Genomic DNA, 23,150 nt, shown 5'->3' on the forward strand with positions numbered 1-23,150 from the left:
TCCTATTTTCCACAATTTTTACCTCAAATTACATTAAACTCAAAATACATTAAAACCAAATTAAAATATAGAAATAATTCAAATAAAAATACCCAAAAAAGTAAATAAGAATAAAAAGCATAGATAAAAAATGAAAGCCAGTAAAAAGACAATAAGAAGAAATAAATGTAAAAAGAGAAAATAGAATTTAAAATATAATATAAATTAAAATTATAATATAAATAAAAGTACAAAACCAAAATAAAATAAAACTATCAAACTATGATTTAAAAGCTCTTTTCTCCTGTCCCCACTCTTTGTCTCACTCCCCTTCCTGCAGGTGGATGGTGCCTTTGTGTCCCTTCCCTTCACCCACCCCCAATTTTCCGTGTTCTACCGTGGCGTCCATGGCTTTGTCACCACCGACTTTGGTGTCACTGTCACCTTTGACTGGTACAGCTACGCCCGTGTCATCCTCCCCACCACCTACTCTGGTGCCGTCTGTGGCCTCTGTGGCAATGCCAATGGTGACCCCGATGACGACTTTGTCACCCCCGCTGGCCACCGTGCTTCCCACGAGACCCAGCTGGGTGACAGCTGGAAAGTGGGGGATGTCCCCGGGTGCTCAGCTGGTTGTGGCGCAGAGTGCCCGGTGTGTGACGCAGTGAAGGTGCAGCCATACCGTGGGGACAGGTATTGTGGGGTGATCACCCGAGCAGGGGGACCCTTCCGGGAGTGTCACCGTGTCATCAAGCCGGAGCCGTTCCTGCAGGACTGCGCTTTTGATGCCTGTCACTACAAGGGACACCGTGACACTGTGTGTCAGGGTGTCTCTGCCTATGTCACTGCGTGCCAGAGTCATGGAGTGGTTGTGGAGACATGGAGGACGGCGGAGTTCTGCGGTGAGTATGGGTGGGATGGGGGAAAATGGGAGCCTCCCTCTCCTCTCTCTCCTTCCACGTCCTTCCTTCCCTCTCTGAGGGACTCCCAATCCCTTCGGATATTTCCCTCACTCCCCATTTCCTTGTTTTTTTTGCCCAGCTCTTTCCTGCCCCCCTCACTCTCACTATGAGCTCTGTGGGAGCCCCTGCCAGCCCACCTGCCAAACCCCCTCCATCTCCACCTCCTGTCCTGCATCTCCTTGCTCCGAGGGCTGTTTCTGCGACACCGGTTATGTCCTCAGCGGCTCCGACTGTGTCCCCCATTCTGAGTGTGGCTGTGAGTACCTTGGTCACTACTACCAAAAGGATACAGAGTTCTACCCCTCATGCCGGGAACGCTGCCGCTGCGGCACCAACGGCACAGTGACCTGCCAGGAGGCATTCTGTGGTGTCCACGAGGAGTGCCGGGTGGAAGACGGCGTGCTGGGATGTCACCCCACTGGTTACGGCCGGTTGGTTGTGTCAGGAGATCCCCACTATGTCACCTTTGATGGACGCACCTTCAATATCCCAGGATCCTGCACCTACATCCTAGCACGGGTGTGCGAGCCAGCACAACGATTGGTCAACTTCACAGTGTTGGTGGAGCACGAGGCAGGCAGTCACGGTGACCCAGTGCTGATAAGGAGGGTGGTGGTATCCATCCATGGGTACACCGTCACCATGGAGCGGGGACGGAGGTGGGAGGTGATGGTAAGTCTGGAGACCCCCACAGTGATGTGGTGATGATGAAGAGGGTGGTGGTGTCCATCCGTGGGTACGATGTCAATTGTGGGGAGGATCCAGTGATTCCCATGGTGACATTGTGATTATAAAGAGGGTGGGTGTTTCCTTCTACAGTCACACTGTCTCTGTGGAGTGACAATTCTAAAGTGTCACACATGTCACCCTATCCCCATTCCAGGTGGACTTGGAGCGCTACACCCTCCCACTGGTGACAGAGGACAAGAACCTCCGCATTGGCCAAGAGGGGAATAACATCATCCTTCACACTGCTGCAGGAATCCGCATCCTCTACAACACAGCCACCTTCCTCCTCATCACTGTCCCGGACATCTACCGCGGCCGGCTCTGCGGCTTGGGTGGAGACTATGATGGGGACCCTAGTGATGACTTCCGACTGCCCAATGGGGCACTGGCGGAAAACACCCAGGAATTTGTCACCTCCTGGAAGGTTCCAGAGAAGGACCGAGCGTGCAGTGATGGCTGCGATGACGGTGTGTGCAGCAGGTGTGATGTTGCCAAAGAGGTGATGTATGGCAGGAACGGATCCTGTGGGATCATCCGTGATGCAGCAGGGCCGTTTCGGGAGTGCCACCCACGTGTTAGCCCCATGGAGTATTTCACCCATTGCGTCCATGACGTCTGTGCCACCAGCGGGGACCGAGCTGCCTTGTGCCACGCGCTGCAGGCGTACGCCGCTGCTTGCCAAGCTGCTGGCGCTACGGTCAGACCGTGGAGGACAAAGGAGTTCTGCTGTAAGTCAGGAAGAATTTTGCCACTTCAGGTCCTTTTTTCCTCAAAAGCTACATTTTCTCCTGGAAAAAAAAAAAAAACAAACTAATATCCTTCAAGTTTTGTAAAAACAGTTTTGGAAAGAATTTCCTCCAGCTTGGGAAAATGTTCCTTATTTTAGAAAATGTTGCCTCAGATTTTGAAAAAGTTCCCCTGTGTTTCAAAGAGATCTTCACATTTTGCAAAAATTCCTTTAAGTTTTAGAAAGTATTCTCCAGTATTTAAAAAAACTCAAAAAGTGAAAAAAAAATCAAATTTCAAAAATACCTTCTATTTTTGAAATAATTTGCTGAGATTTTAGAAATGTTCCCTTCTGTTTTGAAAAAAAATCCTCCCTTTATGCAAAAATTCCTTTAAAATTCAGAAGTCCTCTCTCAAATTTGATTGTAACATTTCAATTGTGAGAAAGGCCTCAAAATCTGAAAAAATTGCTCACCACTTTAAAAAGTTAACTAATTTTGAAAAATTCCCTCCAGTTTTGAACTTCTTTCCTATAATTTTGAAAAAAAACCCTTCAGTTTGGAAAAAAATATTTTGCAGAAAACCTTCCAATTTTGCTAAAACCATTTCATTTCAGGAAAAAAGCCCAAATTTCCTGAAGAAAAAAACGTAAAACTTTGAAGAAACTTGCCATTTTGGTAACATTAATAACATTTTACTGAAAACACTCCAATATGGAGAAATAACGCCATTTTGGAATGATGCCATTAAATTAAAAAAAAAAAAAGCACATCAATTTTTATACAGAACAAAAAAAAAAGTTTTGATGGAAATGCCAAAACTAGGAAAAATACTCCCTTTTTGAAAAATACTCTATCAAATTAAAAAAAAAAACAACTACTTTTTTCTGAAAACCTTCAAATTTTGACCAAAACCCTGCACAATTTGGAATTGTCCCAACAATGGCTTTTTTACCTCTTTTTCCCCAGCCCTGTCCTGCCCCCCAAACAGCCACTATGAGCTCTGCACCCGCACCTGTGATCTCACCTGTGCTGCCCTGGTGGGCCCCGCCCGCTGCAGTTGGGGGTGCTTTGAGGGGTGTCAGTGTGACGAGGGGTTCGTCTTCGATGGGGACACCTGCGTGTCACCCGAGCGCTGCGGCTGCCTCCACAGGGGACGTTACCTCAAGGTCAGGTGACAAGGACAGGTGACACCTGAGCCTGGGGACTGGTGTGGTTGGTTTTCTGGGAATCAGGCTGGGGGTTGAGCTGCCACATCTAGAAAGTTCCAGAGGGTTTGGGGTGAACAAAGGACGATTAACGGCAAAAACGACAATTGTTGGGGGAAGAAACCTGACAATTGGCAAGGGAGTTACAGGAAAAATGAATTAATAATCAATGAGAAAATAGGACAGCACAAAAAATCTGTGATTAGGAGGGAAAAAGTTACTACTAACTGGTTGAGCTGCCCAAAGTTCCCCAAATCCACCTGAATTTCTCACTCTCTAGGATTTCCCCCTTTGGAATTTAGGAAATTCCCCCAAAATTTGGGAGATTGTGCCTAATCTGTGAGATTTCCACTTCCAGGCAGGTGAGACTGTCACCTTCAACAACTGCTCCAAGGAATGCCATTGTCACCCATCACGGGGACTGGTGTGCCAGGAGACACAGTGTCCCCAGGACCAGGTGTGCATCACCCATGACGGGGCACAGGTGTGTGCCAGGAGGGAAGGCCACTGCCGGGTCACGCCTGGAGCCGCCATGACCACCTTTGATGGTGCCACCGGGCCCCTGCTGGCCAGTGGCACCTACAAGGTGTCAGCCCTCTGCGATGAGGAGGCACCGGATTGGTTCAAGGTGGTAGTGGAGGTCAGCGACTGTCGTGACATGAACGTCCCTGCGGCCACTGCTGCCATTGTCTTTGTCCGCGAGGGCGTTGTCAGTGTCAATGGCAACATGGAGGTGTGGGTGAGTCCAGCAGGTAAGGGAGTTTTGGGTGGTTTGGGTCAACCTAGAGAGATCTGGGCAAAAATCTCTCTAGATTTTGCCTGGTAGTGAGCCACTTTGTCTGATGTAGAGCAATTTTGCCCAATAATGAGCCATTTTTACAAAAAGAGAAGAGCAATTTTGGCTCTTGCCAAGCTAGAGCCTTTTGCCCAGGAACAAACTGACTTTCTATCATGTTTTTCATAATTTTCTCTAATTTTCCCAGGTCAATGGCCTCTTCACCCGGCCCCCCACCACTGTCTCTGACTCCATCTTTGTGGCATCATCCCCTGAGAATGTCACCATCACCCACCACTCTGGGATGTCCATCACCATCACCCGGGATGGGAAGGCAACCATCACTGTCACGTCAGGCCTGGCCTCCCGTCTCTGTGCCCCCTGTGGGAATTTCAACGGAAACCCCAGAGACGACCTAAAGCTTCCAGACGGACGTGATGCCCAGAGTGTTGGAGAAGTGGTGGACATGTGGAAATCCTGGGATTTTGCCGGGTGGTGAGTAATTCTTCAGTAATTTATTTACCCCAAACTCCAAGAAAATTATGTTTTCCCACTCAGAAATTTGGCAATAATGTCAGTGGGGGAGGGGCTGGGCAGATCCTGGAAGGAATTTTCCAGTTTCTTTGGTTTCATCCGCAGCGACTGAGGCAGGATCCTGTGGGAACGATCCGGGTAAGCAACTGCTTTGCCAAAAAATGAGCCATCTTGCATTATAAGGGGCGTCTTTTTGCCCAATAATGAGATAGTTTTCCCAACAAGCCACTTTGCATAGTAAATACCATTTTTCCACCAAAATTAGCCACTTTCCCCCAAATCAGGCCATTACACATAATGCTGACCCACTTTTGCATACATAGACCCGTTATTTGCTCATTAATAATCCATTTTGCATAATGCTTCACCATTTTTGCCAAAACTGACCCATATCTGCCCAAAATTAAGTATTTCTTTCTCTTCCAGCCACATCTCCCACCAGACCCGTCAGGAAGTTGATGCTCCTATCTATCCCATTTGAGGATCCACCTCAAATTCCCCAAAACTTGGGAAAATTCTGGATTTTGCCTCAATTGCATTATCTCAAATGGATTAAATCTGTGTGGATCCTAATGCCTTGATGTGCCATCCACACCCTGGAACCTAGAAATATATCGCATTCAGGTCAAAAAGATCCAAATCCCAGTGGTTTTCCCCATATAAAAATGATATTGCCAAGGGCTGTTTTTGATACAACAGTCAATAAACGCTTCTAAAGGCTTTTTTGGGGTGTGAATTTGAGGTTCATTTGCTAAGTTGGAAAACTGGGGGGAGGGGTGGGGGGGGGGTCATCATCCCAATGGGTAGAGATATTTTACCTCTAAATGTGGGTCAACATGACCGCCAAGTGTGGGGCATTGCAGTCCCAAAGTATGGAGCATTCTGACCCCAAAGTCCAGGACACTGTGACCCCTAAATTTGTAGCACCATAGCCCCCAGGTGTGGTGCATCACAACCCCAAGTGTGGGGTGTTTGACTGCAAATTGTGGGGCAATTTGACCTAAAAGTGTGTAGCACTGTGACCCTAAGTGTGATATGTTTGACCCAAAGTGTGGTGCAATGTGACTTCAAAGAGTGAGGCAGTATGACCCCAAATTGTGGGGGCAATTTGACCCTAAATCATGTGGTATGTCCAAAATGTGGACATACCATGACCCACAAATCCATGGCAAAGTGATGCCTAACCATGGATCGTCGTGGCTCCAAAGAGTAAAACACTGTGGCACCCAAGTGTGGGGCAATGTGATCCCCAAGCGTGAAGTGGTTTTACCCCAAAATGCAGGGAATTGTTACCCCAAAATGTGACAAAATGTGACTCATCAAGTGTGAGGTGTCTTGACAGCAGAGTGTGGGACAATGTGACCCAAGAGTGTGTGGCACTGCAACCCCTAAGGGTGGGGCAGGTTAACCCCTGCATAGGGTACTGTTACCCCGAACTATGGGGCATTCTGACCCCAAAATGTGTGATATTTTTCCCCAAATTGTGAGACACTGTAGCCTTTAAGAGTATGACATTGTGACCTCCAAGTGAGGGTCCTTGCAACCCCAAAGAGTGGGGCAATGTGATCCCAAAATGTGGGATGATGTGACAAAAAATGGGGGGTGCTGTTACCCATAAATGTGGGGCACTGTGACCCCTTTGTGAGGGACACCTTAACCCCAAAATGTAGGATATGATGCCCTTGAAGTGTGGTGCATTTTGGCCCCCAATTTTGGGATGTTTTGATCCAAAAATGGAGGACAGTGTGACCCTAAATTTTGGGACAATGAGACCAAAAAGTATGGGGCAATATGATCCCCAAATTTGAGATGTTGTAACACCAAATTTCAGGGCATTGTGACCCCAGTGTTTGGGGCTCTGTGCTCCACACTGAGGCCCTCCCTCCCCAGTCTCCCTCCTCCATGCTGAATTGCCCTCTCTCCCTTCCCACCTCTTCTTCCTGTTTCTGCCCCATTCCCACTTGGATTTTTGACCACCCAGACTGTGGGGTGGGGACTTCCAATTCCTTCTCATTTAGCTCAATGGGAGCAGGATATCCTGTGTCTCTCACCCTGCCTTGGGAAGTCTCCAAATCTCTGAATTATTGCCTCAAAAATAACAACAAAACCTTGGCAATGGGATGCAAAATTCCCAGAAATACGGGAGGATCTGGCAGAATTCCCAGGTATTTTCGCAACAATTTGGAGACAGCAAGAAACCCTTGGAATTCGTCTGAAATAAAAGCTCCAAAAATAAGCACAAAAGTTTTTAACTTTTTTTTTTTTTTGCCATTCCCCCCCCCTCCCCTCAAATTCTGGCTTTTTTGGGGTAGTGGATGCATTTTTGTGGGAAAAGTTGGTATGCAGGTAATTTTCAAGGAGCGTGTCACAGGACTGGGGCTTGTCTGGGGAGTGGGTGCCTCAATGTGGTGGGAGGGGTTTGAATTCTTTTGGTGTGACTCAGAGTGGGAGAAGGTGTTGGGGTCAGGAGGGATTGGGAGAGGGGATTGGGAATGAGGGGTTGGTGTGATCCAGTGTGTGGGGGGGTCTTGGGGTCCCCCAGGGTGGGGGAGGATGTTAAAGTGAGGGACCAGCAGTTCTTCTGGGTGCTGGAAGCCCTGAGAGACAAAACTCAGCTGGCACATTTCAAACATTATGTCACTCAAATATTCTCACATTCAATCAATATTCAACCATTATTTTCACAGTTGTGGTTTTTTATTTGATTTTTGTATGCTACAACAACTTAAAAAGGGTTTTTTAATTGCCTTTTGAGTCAAGAATGAACATAGTCACATTTTGCAATGAGAGTTCTTGTCACCTTCACCATGATCTCCACAGCTGAAAGGAATTTTTATTTTAGAAACATGCTAGTGGTCTGACTTTTCTTTTTTTTTTTTTTGTCTTAATTTTTTCAACTATTAAAAGATTTTCAGTCACCTATTTATGGTCTGTTTTGAGCCCTGGAACACCTAGAGTGTGGAGCCCTGGAACAACCTAGAGTTGATAAACCTTGGAAGCTTTTTTAGGTTGTTGTGTTGAAAAGATCAATTGCAATATATCAAAGGTTTATCAATATTTTGTCTTCTCCTCAGAGACAAATGCATTTAACTTTTCTTGGTGTTTAAATGGACAAAAACTTCACTGACATACAGGGGTGGATGGTAACCCTTAAATCATCCTTATTTGATAATTTATTCTTTTTCAAGTATTTTTATAGCACAATCACAAAAGACGCCCAAGTCTTGTGGAGAATAAAAGCTGTTGCTTTAAAAGCACTAGGGAATAAACTGCAATCCTTATTTAAAAAAAGAGAAGATTCCCTTAAAATAAGACCAGGCAGAGCATACACATTCCATGTGGTGTTTTGCCACCTGTTCAAGCCAAATATCCTGCAGTGGTTTTCCAGGAGAAAAAGCTCTCTAACTCAAAAGTACAGCCAATTTTTTCAACATTAAAGACAAAATGCAGTTAGTTTATGCCTCAGCCTGAGAAAATGGCTCCAATTAAAACAAACAAACAAGTATCTCTTTGGTTTGTGTTTTTTATTTACTTTTCTTTTTCCTGCAAGTGCTGAGATTTTAATTCTTTTTTTTTTTTTAAGATCATGCACTAGCTTTGGCTGCAAGGCCACGATTTAATTTACTCCTTAGTTGCAGCCCAATCATTCAAACTTTCAGTAAATTAAAAATGCCACCTTAAGCTTCCACTGAAAACCTTGTTGGAAAGTGAAAGTACAACTTTGATAATAAAGCACAGAAATACAAAGAAAAAGATGTGACTATCACTTTTTTCTTCACATATGACCTCAAATGTCATCAACCTTTTTGTCTACCTACTTGTCAGGCAAACTTAATTTAGAGAAAAAAGATATAATACGTTGCTGCAAATCAGTATTACTTCTCTCCCTGTATTTGTCAGCAGATCTGTCCACAGATCTGTCAGCCAGGGACTGGTGGTGACAATGATGGGAGCATGCAGGAGATGGCACATAGAATGGTTTGGGTTGGAAGGCACCTTAAAGTCCATCCCATCCCACCCCTGCCATGGACAGGGTCACCTTACACTCTCCCAGGTTGCTCCAAGCTCCATCCACCCTGGCCTTGGACACTTCCAAAGATGGGCCAGACATACATTCTACCCTCATTTTTGGACTCCCAGTGAGTCCCAGGCCTGTGTTTTGCTCTAGGATCCACGATTCTTGGCTAGAGTCTCAATTTTTCAACAGTCTTTTTTATCTGATGGTTCCACACACTCTCCCTGTGCCAGGGGAGGGCAGAGTCCCAACAGAAGCAGGGCACCTCCAGCTCGTACCCCTGTGCCATGGCACAAGATATGTACTCTACTTTAGGAGTATTTCCACAAGCAAAACCTGTGAAGGTTACTTCTGAACCACAGAGAATTTCTTTTCCCCCAGTGGAGAACTTTTCACTTAAACTAAGCAGACAACTTCCCTTTTGGAATTGAAAGGGCCTAGGAGAGGAGTAAACCTAGCTCCTGTCTCAGAGACTGGGTCACCTCTACAGTCATTTTCTGCCTACAAATTCTACAATAAAAATGTCAAAGATATTTTCTTTCTGCAAAATAGGCCTACATGTTTAGATATGTCTTTGTAAAATTCCTGTCTATGAAAGTGGATGCAGTTAAGAAGGTTACATGATATTGTTCATGATATTGATCCAGCTATGGGAAAGAGAAGCAGGTATAAAAACGTGGCTGAGCTAGATGGAAAAAGACAAGGCCAGACCATGGAAAAAGGAGGAAATTATGGCACTGCCCCATATATCACTGTGATTTGGCACTGCTAAGTCCCAACCCCATCAGAGCTGAGATAATATTCTGGTAGTGGTGCCTTACCCAGTCCTAATATTCCAAATAGCAACAAGAATTGAGAGCAGGCTTTTATGCCCGCTGAGACAGTAACAGGGGAAGCTTTTACTCCAGTGAAACTGTGATGGAAGTGTGTTCTGTGTGAGTAAACTGCGATCACTTGCCAACAACACCTGCTTTCCACAACTGCATCCTCCCTGCTGTCTGCCAGCAAACCTTCTCCTTCTGCCTCTGCCTCCAGCCCTGGCATGACAGAGAGCTGGCAAGGCAGTGAGTAAGGATGAAGTTAGAATCCTATTGTGTTTTACAAAGTCTCACACAGTTTTGGGCAGCGCTTTCAGGCTCTTTGTTGAAGTTGTTCAATAATGTCCTCAGACAGCAAGCTAGGAATTATAGATCCAGCACCAATTGCAGGCAATGCAGTCAATGCAGAAAAAGTTCAATGAATGCCTTGCTGGTAAAGCAGGAGAGGAGCTGGTGTGCACGTGAGCTGTGCAAGGAGAGAGCTATGCCTCTTAATTAAAAAAAAAAAGAACCAAACAACAAAACAAACTCAAAAGTTTCCTTTTCCATTGATGAACTGTGTGAAGGAGGATGGAAAGGAGACATGGAAAACAGAGGAGGAAAGGTGTGGAGAACTGCTGGAACAGAAGTGCAAAGCACCAGGAGAGCTTGTCACAGGCCCCTGAAAATGAGCTTCAGCTTCTCCAGCCCTGAATGCAGTGAAGAAAGGAGGGGCAAGAGAAGTGGGAATATCTCTCAAAACAACAATTAGCCACATGTTTAGCCTGCCTTTCACTGCAGGGAATATGTCCCCTGCAGCTTCTACATCAATGTTCTGATGTTCTGTCATGGAAACCCTTCTCGGTGTGTTTTGTGCACAGCAGCACCTTGCAACTTTGCTGTCATCAAGGCCACAGGGACCCCTCTGGGGCTCAGTTAAATGCCCAGTTTCTAAAGGTGCTCTGCTGTGTTTTGCCTGCAGCAAGAAGGTGTTTAGCGATATCACAGACTGTATCCCCCTGTAAGGGTCTGGGGAGGCACAGTAGTGTTTCTTCTGCACTTCCCCTTTTTCCTGAGAGGGCAGGAGTTATGAACCACCAAGAGAAGAAAGCAATATAAACTTCTTTTCCTAACAATAGATTCTGAACTGCCCTTGGAGTAATTTTGGCAGTCCTGGATCCATAGCAACTCATATAGGACTTGATTCAGTCACAAATCCAAAATCTGTGGAGATAAACCTTCAATTTGGGAGCGTTGGGATAGGATCTTGCAGCAATAACCTCATCTGTCTCTCTCTCCTCCCACAGTACAGCTGAATAAATGTGTACACATACTTCTTATTTGCTTGTTTACAATTATTTCTCAGGGCACTGAGCTGTGCTTCACCCGTTTGTTGGGAATCAAAGGGAAGTGGAAGGAAGAATCGTGTTTCTGTGCCAGTCTACATATTTTACTGCTTCTTCAAGATAAAGGAAACTAGGATCTGTCTGTCTGCCCGATGCAGAGTGTGATTCACACACCTATTACAACAGAAACACAAAAGCCATGTAGTTGTAAAGCCAATATAATTAAAACTGGGTATAATTAAAACAATTGGCTGATGACAGACATTACAGCCCTGCACACTATTCTCAAAGGAGAATATACACAATTAAAAGGTACCTTTTTGGCAGAGCAACCCTGCTCAGTCCATTTAATTAAAACCCATAGAGATAATTATGTCATATGAATCAGAAACTTTTGCAGAAGCTTTAGTAAGCAAAGTAACAAACTTTGTGTTATGGTCTCCCAGACCCTTTTTGCTGCCCAAACAGCAGACTGTGATGGCTGTATAGGGAAATAAATGAGCTTATGGACATATAAGATTTTCTTCATATCTGAAAATGATTAAGAAAGGTCTTAGTATGACTGAGAGAGAAATTTACAAAAAAAAAAAAAAAAAGTGCTTCATTGTCCCAGAAAGGACACAGTTAATGAAAACAGAAAGGTAAAATTTTCAGAAAAGGGTCAAGAAAATAAGAAAATGCTTGCCTTTTTTTTTTTTTTAATCCAGAAAGAGTGATATTTGTGGTAAATCCACATGGCAAATTGTATTCATATTTTATCCTACCTATTGAGATTAGAAGTGCCATAAAAGGACAAGTCAATGGAAAACCACAGGTGACCCTGCTGCTGACAGCCTCAGCAGATGCAGAAAATGAGTCACTGTCCTGTATGTCCCTGCAGAAATGCTTCAGGGCCCTGTTTAGTGCTTAATGCCTTTCTGGCTCGCTAAAAATAAATCAGCATTAATTCTGTTAAAGAAAAACTGCCTTTCTTTCGAGGAGTGAAACAAGGAGTCCCGCTTCAGGCAGTGGGGAAAAGAAGAGAAGCCACCCAAAGAAAAGCCACTGAATTCCTCAGTGAAGCCATGTGGTCCAACAAACCACAGCAGCAAACATATACTGATAGAGGAAATTGTATGCAGCACCAGTGATCAACAGATATAGGTTTCATTCTTTACACAAGAGTTAAGCAGCGACCAAAATCACAGCAATGGGGCAGTTCAAGCAAGAGTCCATTACAGCTCAGTAGAATACTCAGATTTTTCTCCCTGAAGAATCATTCCAGCATGATTTTAAAACCCCAAAGCCTTTCTGAAGGCTAAATCAGGTGCTTCAGGGGAAAACCAAGTCACAAGCCAGGCAGGGATGAAAGGGCTGCTCTGGTGTCCCTCTTCCCACCACATGCCCAGGAGCACCTGCCTCAGTGCTAGCAGAAGAGCAGTGCCCCTGGTGCAGGACAAAAGGAATTTTTCTCACACATTCATGGGCTCTGAAATACCAGGTGTGTTCCAATGGCTCTGATTTTTATGGCACACACCTGTTGGAATGATACCAAACTCTAGCCCAGACACTGTGACTCAGAACAGATGCCAGTGGCTCACTCCTATTGCAGGTGGTGCAGCCTTGTTAAGCATGGGAATGAAAGAGGGTAGGGGGCCAGGAATTGCTGTGGTGTGGTGAGAAAGTGGGCTGGATCAGCCTCTGGGATTTTGCAGAGGATGGCACATGTCATAGAGAAATAATCAAAAGAGGAGCAACCTAAGCCAAAACACTTCATATTTACCCCAAGCTAGAGACAAAGCACAGCTCCCATGGCTCAGAATGACTGGGTTTGAGTCTGTGGCCATGTCTGGACACATTGATGAATACCCTGTCTCTCCAGAGAAGCAAACCACATATTTCTTTAAACTGCTCTTTTGACCCTGCAGAGGGAAATGACCATGTTTTTAACACGTGCATCATGAAAGTAAAACCATTGTCTTCCTGTGTGTACCATTTTTCTCTCTTTGAAATATCTGCAATTTTCATCGTGACTTGGACCAAGAACCTCGGAGTACCACTGGACCATCACTCTCAGGCAGCTGATAAAATCCAGAGCCAGGGCAAATCCAGCATCAAACACATTTCAAAGCCACCTAACAGCACAGATTTAACTAAAATATGTGTACAGAATCTGCTAATCTTTCACTTGCTAATCTGCTAATCTTTCACCTAGCTGGCACATGCTAAAAGGAGCAGCTGTGATCCCATGTAGTCTTTGTGATACAGGTTATATGCTGGTGATGATGCATTAAACATAAAGAAGAAGGAAGGAAAGGAAGATAAAATAACTTTATGCATAATATTAAGCAACTGGGATCTATAAAATTCCCTTTTTAGAGCAGGGCTAATGGGATTGTTTTTTGTGAAAGCTGGAGGCAGTGCAGGCTGAGCTGTCTGGCCCAGCGAGCATCTGGGCCAGCTTGTGCACCAGGGTTCAAGTCATGAAGCCTGTACTTTCACACACCAGTTCTCCTATGTATCTGCTTGTTACAGACCAGACTTTTATTGCATCCACAAGCTCAGTGTTTCCCTGACAATCTGGGGGAATTACTCATATCACAACCTGAGTGCAAGAGGTACAAATCTCATGGACTGGCCATGGGGCAAAAAAACCTGTGAAGGGCAAATTTTATCCAAAGCTCTGGGGGTCAGGAGGCTGAGAAGGACATGAGCACTGTGGATACAATTGAAGCCTGCTTTTCATGCAGGACATAAATAATTTAAGCAAATAGATAAGAGTGTTGGATGATTGAAAAATACCTGGAAATAAGTGTCTTAGTGCTGCAGTGGAAAAGCCCCTCAAACAATTTTTATAAGGAACCTCATGGATATAGTTGGCTATGACATTTTTCATATTTTGCTGTGCAAGTCTCCTAAACTTGGTATAAATATTTTTATTGCTCTCACTGTCTCATCATTCAAGACTAATATTGAAAATTTTATCTGCATTGAATCCTTCTCCCTGCTGAAGCAGTTTGCTATGTAAATATTGCCTTCAGCTGCAGAAATCAAAACCTGTCCTCAGCAGTACTGAGTTGTCCCCACCTTGTGCAGGTATAACTCTACCTGCCACCAACCAAGGTCCTCAGGTGAGACATCTGCTAGAAGGCTGCAAAAAAGGACAATGTTTTCTTTATCCCTGGGATATCTGAAGCATCCATTGACAAGAGAAATTAAAAAGTTTGCAAAATTCAGTATGGAGAAGGACTGGGCTACACAGTTGTTATGGATTGAGATGTTGAAACTCTTGTAGAAATTGAATAAAAATTATATTTTCAAGACTCATCATTTAGCAAGCCTAAGGTACTTGACTCTCAAGGCTGACGCCTTTGTATGTGTAATGAGTGTACAAGGAAAGCAGATACTTTGTAATTTTCAGAATTAAAGAGAACCAATAATTACATAATTTATTGAAAGCCAACTAATAAATATACTGCTCTGATGTTTTCTGCATCATGTCTGTAATTATAAATAAATAGGAGATTTCATATGCCCTTTCTAGAATAGCAAAAATGGCTAAATACTGAACAAGCAATGTTTTCCATTCAAATCCTAGAACTTTTACAGTTTTGCCATGTGTGGTGGATTTTACTTATATAGGAAATATTATTTTTTTAAGTGTTGTTTATTTTTTTTCCATAAAAATGTGTGGGAATATGTGGTCTCGATAAAAAAAAAAATTCAACTAGGAAAATATGTAGGCAGAAACATGGGGGTTTTTTCCCCTTATAGACACATGTAATATTTTATTTATTATACAGTAGTTTCAAGAGAGGAAAAATTTCCAATTTGGGAGCAAAACAGGGCAACCTGTCTTTATCTGATCAAGCATACATTCAAAATAATAACTAACTGCAAATGTTTCCAGGAATTTAACAGCTCTGAAACTAAAACTGTGGTGAACAAGGGTTTGGGATTTTTTTTTTTTTTTTTTTACAGATTTAGCCACTGTTCTTCAGCAGTTTCCAAACAAACTGACCTAGGTCACCTACTCAGAACACAGGATTTCAAAACTGCAAAGCAATCTCCCACAACATGGAGACTTGACGTGGGAAGTTGTCTGGGCTCTGAGGGCAGGTGGGAAAGCTCTGCTGGGAGCCAGGAGAAGAAGGAGCCAAGGGGAGGCAAAGTTGCAGATCTCCATGATGGGAAGGACATCTGTGATTCCTGGAAAAACTATTGCACAGAGCAGGTACTTCTGAAGTTTAATTTTGTGTTAAACTGGGGACATTTGGTCTTCCAGGAATAGCACAGGGCACGTAGTTAACCTTTCCTACTCAATTGCTGGGAAAAAAAACCCCGTATCTATAGCAAAATACAAATACTCTCATAAAAACACAAGCAGGTGAATGACATTTAATTCCCACATTTTTATTCAAAATGTGGGAACCATCTCATGCAAAACTTGGAACTGAACATGACCTTTACTTTCCCAGCAGATGTTATCCCAGCTTTTTTCTTAAAATTTGCTTAGAATGTGTCTGGTGCCCGTGGTGTGCAAGAATCCATTGGATTTAAAGACAGAGCAAGTCTCCCATGCTGTATGATCCCAAATGTTGTGCTGAGATGTCAAGCAATCACCCACAATTTTTGTGGGAAAGGGTGCTTGGATTGATGTAGTCCCAGTGTCTGTTTGGCTGGAGGAACACACTGGGAATTCAAAGACCCCATCAGTATGTGCAGTCATGGCAACTGAAAAATTTGGTGCATTAGGAGGAGCAAAATAACCATATCAACATTTCCCCTGCCTTTGAAAAATGTGTTTTAAAGGTCAGCAGGCCAAAAAAGAATACTTTAGAATATGTTTAGCTGAGAAACCTATGCAAATTGTGTGTGGTATTTCATAGCTGAAACCAATAAATGTCTGAAACCTCCCTGTAATGACTCCCTTAGCAGGTACAATTCATGTCCTTTGTGCATTTGCAGGATTGGAAAGTGTCAACTTTTGCTTTGTGTCTCATTTAACCATTGTATATCTACACATTGCCATGCAGCACAACTTTAGCCCTGAGGTTCTGGAAGCTCAGAGTGAAATTTAGACTGAATATACACCAGTAAAAATTGTAAAATCGAAGTGCAAGGCCAAAAGACAGAAATTAATAAATTAAGAGCATATGTCACTGAATTAAGTTGCTACGGATATCACAAGGAAAGAAGGAAAGGGGAAAAAGAAAAAAACCTTGACTAACCAAACAAACCCCCTCCAAGCAAAGCAAGAAACGAAACCAAAACAAACAAAAAAAACCCCCAGAACAAAACAAAACAAAACAAAAAAACTAAAACAAGAGGGAGATGGAGAGAGGGAGAAATAGTAGCACTTCCAGTTTTCCATCCTCACAGGTGCTCCAGATGTGTGAGATATATTCCATGTTTAGAAGGGAAGAGAAAGGGTTAGGGTGAACTACAGAGACAAAAAATTTTTCAAACTATGTTCTCTAATAAGAGTGTTCAGGACCTGACCTTATTTCTACAAGTTAACATTAGGAGTGAGTAGAACTTAAAAAATATCCCCCATCTCCTTTGAGATTTTGAGCCTGTCAAGAGCATAAAATGCAAAAAAATACATTTTGCAAATGAGATGACACTGTGCCATGTGACAAAATAACTTAACATATTGGAAAAAATAATAAAAAAAATTATAGAAGGCAACTCCATTAAAAGTTAAAGAAAAAAAGTACAATTTTAAGCTAGCTATTTCAAATGACATCACACAGAGATGATACCAAATGCTTGGCCAAGGTAGAAGCGTTGGCTCTGGTGTCTCCCAACAAATCTTCTCAAGTTCTGACTTTGTTTTGATGTGAAAAGTCAGCTCTGGAAGAAATTTGGTTTGAGGAGTCTGTTTGGGAAGAATGGGAATATTTTTGATCAGTTGGTCTCAATGGCATCACACTCCTGATGAGGAGGAGCAAGGTCACTGAGCAGAATATGTCAAGAGGCAGAGCAGTGACCCCGGGCAGGCATGTGTGGTTACTGCAGCAGTGTGTGCTGTGTCTGTATGACCAGAAATGTGGAGACTAGAGTACACCAAAATCAGAATACTCAGAGCAGAATGGGATATATCTAGTAGATGAGAAAAATGCTGCTACCTTTTGAAGAAATAGGTGTAAAATGCTTAAAAAACCTGAAAGGCCACTGTGGCACTCTGGTGAGTTTGTGATGAATGAGTTCCTGTTTCAGACTCACCTCCCTAAATCCTTGGTTCTCTTACTTCCTAAAATGGGATCCTTTGTCTCCAGATTCCATTTGTTATTTTTGCAATAATGTTGTTTGTGTTGGAAAAATGTTTCTGTGGAAAATCTGTGGATCATTTCCACTGGTGTCACAAAGTCACGGGGATTTGGCTTCCCTAACGATGACTCCAAACCCCAGCAGTGTCCCATAGTGATGGGATCTGGCAGTTCTCTGGGTTTGGGACTGGAGACTGACATGGGGACGTTATTCAAAGTAATTCCAGGAGTGCTGGGAAAGCCTGTCACTGTCTCCAAAGATAGAGATGACAAGCAGGATTCTCTCCTAGGGTCTCATCAGTTTAAATCCTTGATTACAGCAGCTTTCAGAAGGATAAGTTGTGACTATGTAGCTGAAAAGGAGGGAGATTTCTAGGACAAATCACTTATTCAACTAGCAAAAAGGCTAAGAAGACACATTTGTGCCAATTTCAAGCAATTTATATTTAACAAAGACTTGTGGCTGTTTTTTTTCTCAGTCTTAAGCAGCTGTGTTCAACTTAATTTGTCTTCATTTCAAAGCATCTGTTTTAGAGTGCACTCCATGAATTTCCAAGCCACAATTCTCAGCCAGAAATGAGGAATAAAACAATACAAAAACAGCCTCATCTGAATGAGTCCAAGGAAAATTAATCTATCAGCGTAAGTTATTTCATTTGAACAGCAAACTGTCGATACAGCACACTCTGTAGAAATGCGTAATGTATCAATATCCACTTTCCTTCAAAAAAGAGAATTTATCTTTCTATCACACCTAGCATGGTAACTGACTGATTTATGCTCTGGCATTGAATCCTATTCTATTCTAATTCTACATAACAAGTAAAGGAATAAAACTGATTAATCAAGTGCTGGGTTAAAATAAGTATCTCTGTGGGTATTATAAATCTGCCATTTATTGCAGTACATGGCGCTTTTATTCCAAGCTGGCTCTTATATTCTATGTTTGAACCTTTTTTGTCCATAGAGAAATTTTTGCAAACATTAACACAAGCAACGATTTAGTCCCAAGGGTCACAAGTTTATGTTTCCTGAGAAGGGCACTGAAGGGCGGTACCAGAGATGACCTTGCACTGATGCCCATCAAGCTCAAAACCAACTTTAGGGATTTTATTGAATTTTGATGGTCAAGGGATTGCATTGTCAGACATATGAATTTTGTGGTGAAGTTTGATGAATTTGACAGCATTTAGTGCTTCTCATTGGAGAAATGAGATGAAGGCGCACTGCATCACTTCAAAGCCATTATGTCAAGAAGTTCTCTGTGTCAATACTGTTCTGCATCCATTTCCTTCATGTGAAAAGATAATTTAAACACTTCCAGGGCTCACCTTTTCCCCTACAGGGCTTTGTCTGCTCATGTCATTTCATACAGTAATGAGGACTAATTACACACGGTGTCATGCTGCACTGGAAAAAAATGAAGGCTCATTCCAGGGAGTGATGCACAGAGCAGAGGCATCTGAGCCTTACATCTCTAGCACATGGAAAAACAGGAGCTGTCAAGTGCTCCCTCTACATAACTTTCTACTGCTTGCCCAAACAAACTGTTTAACTTTTAACAGGACAGCATCTGCAGGTGTATTTCTGCTTACACACAGAGAAATGACTGATGACTTCATGTATTCGAGCATTTATGAAATAAAAACCCCCTAGTTAAGAAAATCCAGTGGATGATTTTTTTTCTTTTTTTCACTTTTCATTTTTCATTTTTCATTTTTCATTTTGTTTTTTGCTTTTTTTTTTCCTTTTTCTCTTTTTTTCTTTTTTTTTTTTTTCTCCAGAAATATAGGATTCTGACTATATCATTGAGCCCTTACTGTCTACATTCATGGTCTGCAAAGGCAAGTATGTGTGTTGTGGCATACAAAGAAGAGGAGGAGCTGCAGAACAGCCACCTCTGGGACATATGAGGGGGTTGTTTGTGCTAATTTGGCCAGAATTCAGCACAAACTCCCCTGTAAAGTTAATGCTTCAGTTCATGGCTGCATGCATAGTGGACCTTTACATCTGACTGGAGCTTTGGGAACTCTAAAGGCATAACAGAACAAGAATTGAGAACTATCACAACCACCATGATGCAAGAAACCCGACCACTAATAGAGGGATTTTTCCCTCTCCTCAAAATCAATGTTGCTTGGCATGCAATACTGTGTTGTGGGTATTAATTTGCCACTGATTTATATGGAAATCCAATAAAACTATAAAAGAAAGTCCTTTAAGACCAGATTGTGAATGGCTGAAATTGAAATTACAGGGAAGGGTAAGAAAGGAAGGCAAAAGCTTTGTTAGGAAGAATATTTTTTTTCTGTTTTCTGAATTTTGGTGCAGGTGGAGGAGACTCTGAAACTGGTGCCACTAGGTCACTGTGACACCAGCAGCAGAATGGGGATACACTGGAGCAGGTCACAGCACCCTCTGCACCCAGAGGAGCTGGCAGTCCATCCACTCCATCCACTGCCCTCACAGCCCTTTCCTGAGCAGTGGGTGGCTGTTCCTCCCCTCTGGGTTCACTGAACATGTTCAACCCTCTCCACCAACACCCTGTGGCAGCCAGAACATGCAACATCCACATAACACTTTTCCTCTGCTCTGACAGGATTCACCTAAGCCTCCATCAACAATAATTGTGCATAAAAATGTAAAGGATGATTTTCCATGACAACCTGAATTCATGACTTTGGATTTTGTCTTCTGTGAGCTCTTTTTGCCAGTAAAACAGGGTTACTGAAGTACCTCTTTGAGGAAGTGGAAAGGGAAGAGTTTAGGGTGATACCATAGCTAGGGGACTTCGGAACTGTTTTTAGAAAGCTCTGAGCATCAGCCTGGCCTGATAACTTGATCCTCTTTGCTACCACAGTCTCAATGAACACTTTAGAGACTAGATTTTCAATAAGAATGATGTTTCACATGAAAAAAAAAAATTGACATTTATTTTGTTCCTCTTTATGGAGTTTGCTCTGTGTATTTTCTTGAGGGATTCATCGTCAGGATTTAATTAAGAAACACACCCCCCCCACCGACAGGACCTTTCTCAGGTGCTGTTTGGGGACACTCAGTTTTTTCAGTATCATTTTCTGAAACAGAAAACAGTAATTTTTTTTCTTGTCAACATCTTGAATTGACAGGGACAGATTTCACCTCCTATTAAATGTATTCCTTTGGACACAGCTACTACCTTCACCCCAACAGGAGTGAAAATTAAAACCAAAATGAGATAAATGCAATATGAGATCTTAATGAATACAAAAAGCAGCACATATCAATTATATTAGCCAAGTCTTAAAATGTTGGTGTCTCAGTGCTTAAAACTATGTTGTCCTGACCACTGGGGTTTTGGAGGAACTTCAGAACAATGAGAGGTTTGTGTTTGTCCTCACCAGGCAATTTCTTGCTTACTTCAGCTGTCCCTCTCAGGATCCAGCTCATACATTTTCAGGTGTAAGGTGTTTTTGCCCTCAGGTCTCATAGCATGTAGAGATTTTCCTTTTGGTACACAGATGGAATATCAATTAGGATTTTTCTCTTCCAATTAGTTTATTTTTTAACCACAGGCATACATATTTTTTTCTTCCCTGTACATTACTTTCTTTTCATACAGCTTCTAGAAATGCATAATGGAGAAATCAAGATCCAATCAGTGTGGCATCATTTCCTTCAGCTTTTAGCTTTTCTAATGCATTTATTTTTCCTACAATAGGGAGTAGTGGTCTTATAAGTGTAAAATGAAATCTTCCCTTACAAACCCTAACTTTTTTTTAACTTCTAGAGTTATTTGCACACTAAAAATACTTTTTATTATTACATGTGAGCAGAGCAAATTAAAAGGCAAAGTATCTCACAATACAAATGTGACTCTCTTTTTAAATTGCCATTTCAGTCCTCACATTCAAAAGTGCAATGTGAGTATGGGTCTGACTGTTTTGCCACACAGTGACCACATCAGAAAACCCAATGTAAATAAACAATAATCAAATGTCTCTTAAGAAATACTTAATTTTTTTATTATTATTCTTCCATAAACAAGTAATTCAGTTCACCACAATGGTTTTTCTTTTTTAATTGGCCTATTTCTAGCAAGTGAATGGTTCAAGGATTGATTAGCTGTATTGCCTTCTTACATGCACAATCACAGCTGATCATGGGGAAACTATATACACTGAAGGTTGTTTTTTACATTATGGTTTTTTGGGAGAAAAAAAAACAAAGTCCATTATTTACCATTTCAGAAATTCTTCTTTTGATGAACCCTGGCTCTGAACACTGAACAAGGTTTTCAGCTTGAAATGACAAACACAATTTTTAATGCCAACCTTTTGAAAACCACAGGTTTCCCATAGCTCCTTAACACACTACATTTTTATTTTTATCTGGGTGAAAGCAGATTGCTCTTGGAAAGAGAAAACTGCAATCTGTCCCCTGGCATTTTCATGGCTTGTAGGGCTTGATGTGAACTGCCAAAATGGTTAGGGCTTCTCTGAGGAAGTAAAAAGAAACACTGATCTGGGCTGAATGCCTGCAAATACCCATGGAAGAAATGCAGCCTGGCTAATAGGCTGGAATTGCTATGAGAAACACATGACATTTTGGATATAAAAACAGAGGCTTTGTTCTTAATGAGAACCTAATCAGGTAGCTAATAAAACTGGCTTAGCATTCAGACATGCATAAATGAAACAACTGCTCTTACATGGCACAGAAACAGGGAGAATAAATCTGCATTTCACACTGCTGTGAGCAACCTCAAAAACACCTTGTGCAGGAAAGGAGAATCTTCACAGACTGAAAACTAGGGCCAGCCAGACTGCAGAAATAGCCCATTAGTTAATGAAGATGCTTTTAAATACTTCATCAGAACAAACATCTCCAGAAACCATGGAAACTCTTTTTACTAATTAGCACACATTCACCTTTTCTCTCAAGCCTCGCTCTTTGTCCTGCTCTCATTGTCAATTTACACTGGCTTTCTATTGCTCCTCTTTTTTGTAATTCACAGGAGTCAAGCAAATACATATCACCATCATATTTTTCATGTTTTTAATTAGTTAAGAAATTATTTTGAATATATAACATTTAAAAGAAAATAAATAGTTTGTGGTACACCTCCAGCCTCACTGCTAGCTGGATCTGGAGCAGGGAGTGTAACAACCTCACATCTGTCAGACACTGCATCCAACAGTTCTAACAGAAACTGCTTGTATTTTTTAGTTACATGTTTGTGAGATGCTAAAAAAATCCTCAAATGCACACTTTCATGGAAAGAGACAGATAAAAGAGAGCTTCACTTCACAATTTCCTAGAGGAAATTTCCCCTGAGATGATTAGAATTGTAAGTGCCCAGGGTGAGAGGAAGCTGTGCTTGCCTTATCCTCCTGCTTTGGTCTGGGAGCTGAAACGGATACTGAAGATCTCCTCAAAAAAAGGATCTCTGGCAAAAAGCTCTAGAAACTGGGATAGGGTGGGGGGAAAAGTGATTTAATGGAATACCTAATTTCTCCAAATAGCTTCCAATATCCTGTCAGACTTGAAAGGAGAGAACTGTTTTCAAGTAGAAAAAAGAAAAGTCAGTGATCATGAGGGGAGGGACAGAAGAGAAACTTCTGTACTGGAAGATTTTGCTTTTGCCAAAAGCATAATGTGTCAGACTTGCTCAGATAGGAAATGGAGACGGCTTCTCTCAGTGCAGAAAACTCTTTTGTGGAGGAGAACCAGCTGTGAGGAATTAAGTCTGACCATGGGCTGGGTGTTCTTTATCAGCCACAAGCACAGATCTAACACAGTGGAGATCAAGGAAAAAGGATTAGCAGTTCTGGTAAGTATTGGAACAAA

General features: G+C 42.3%; 1 protein-coding gene across 1 annotated transcript; it reads left to right on the top strand.

Annotated features, from left to right (window-relative positions):
• The first annotated feature begins 1,152 nt into the window (after window positions 1-1,152).
• LOC118699156 (IgGFc-binding protein-like) lies at window positions 1,153-5,628 on the top strand. The gene is made up of 7 exons (XM_036402935.2): window positions 1,153-1,173; window positions 1,227-1,613; window positions 1,825-2,398; window positions 3,365-3,564; window positions 3,962-4,342; window positions 4,587-4,873; window positions 5,339-5,628. Exons 1-7 carry the CDS (start codon window positions 1,153-1,155, stop codon window positions 5,391-5,393), a joined length of 1,905 nt encoding a protein of 634 aa, XP_036258828.1. The 3' UTR covers window positions 5,394-5,628.
• Window positions 5,629-23,150: the final 17,522 nt, after the last annotated feature.

This window comes from Molothrus ater, assembly GCF_012460135.2.
Source record: "Molothrus ater isolate BHLD 08-10-18 breed brown headed cowbird chromosome Z unlocalized genomic scaffold, BPBGC_Mater_1.1 matZ_random_MA36, whole genome shotgun sequence".
Lineage (NCBI taxonomy): Eukaryota > Metazoa > Chordata > Aves > Passeriformes > Icteridae > Molothrus > Molothrus ater.

Excerpts from the sequence above, each read along its gene's own strand:
- LOC118699156 (XM_036402935.2), top strand. The coding sequence starts at position 1,153 with ATGTCCTCAGCGGCTCCGACT. Across the intron at positions 1,614-1,824 it reads GACGGAGGTGGGAGGTGATG|GTGGACTTGGAGCGCTACAC; the intron begins GTAAGTCTGGAG and ends TCCCCATTCCAG. Across the intron at positions 2,399-3,364 it reads GAGGACAAAGGAGTTCTGCT|CCCTGTCCTGCCCCCCAAAC; the intron begins GTAAGTCAGGAA and ends CTTTTTCCCCAG.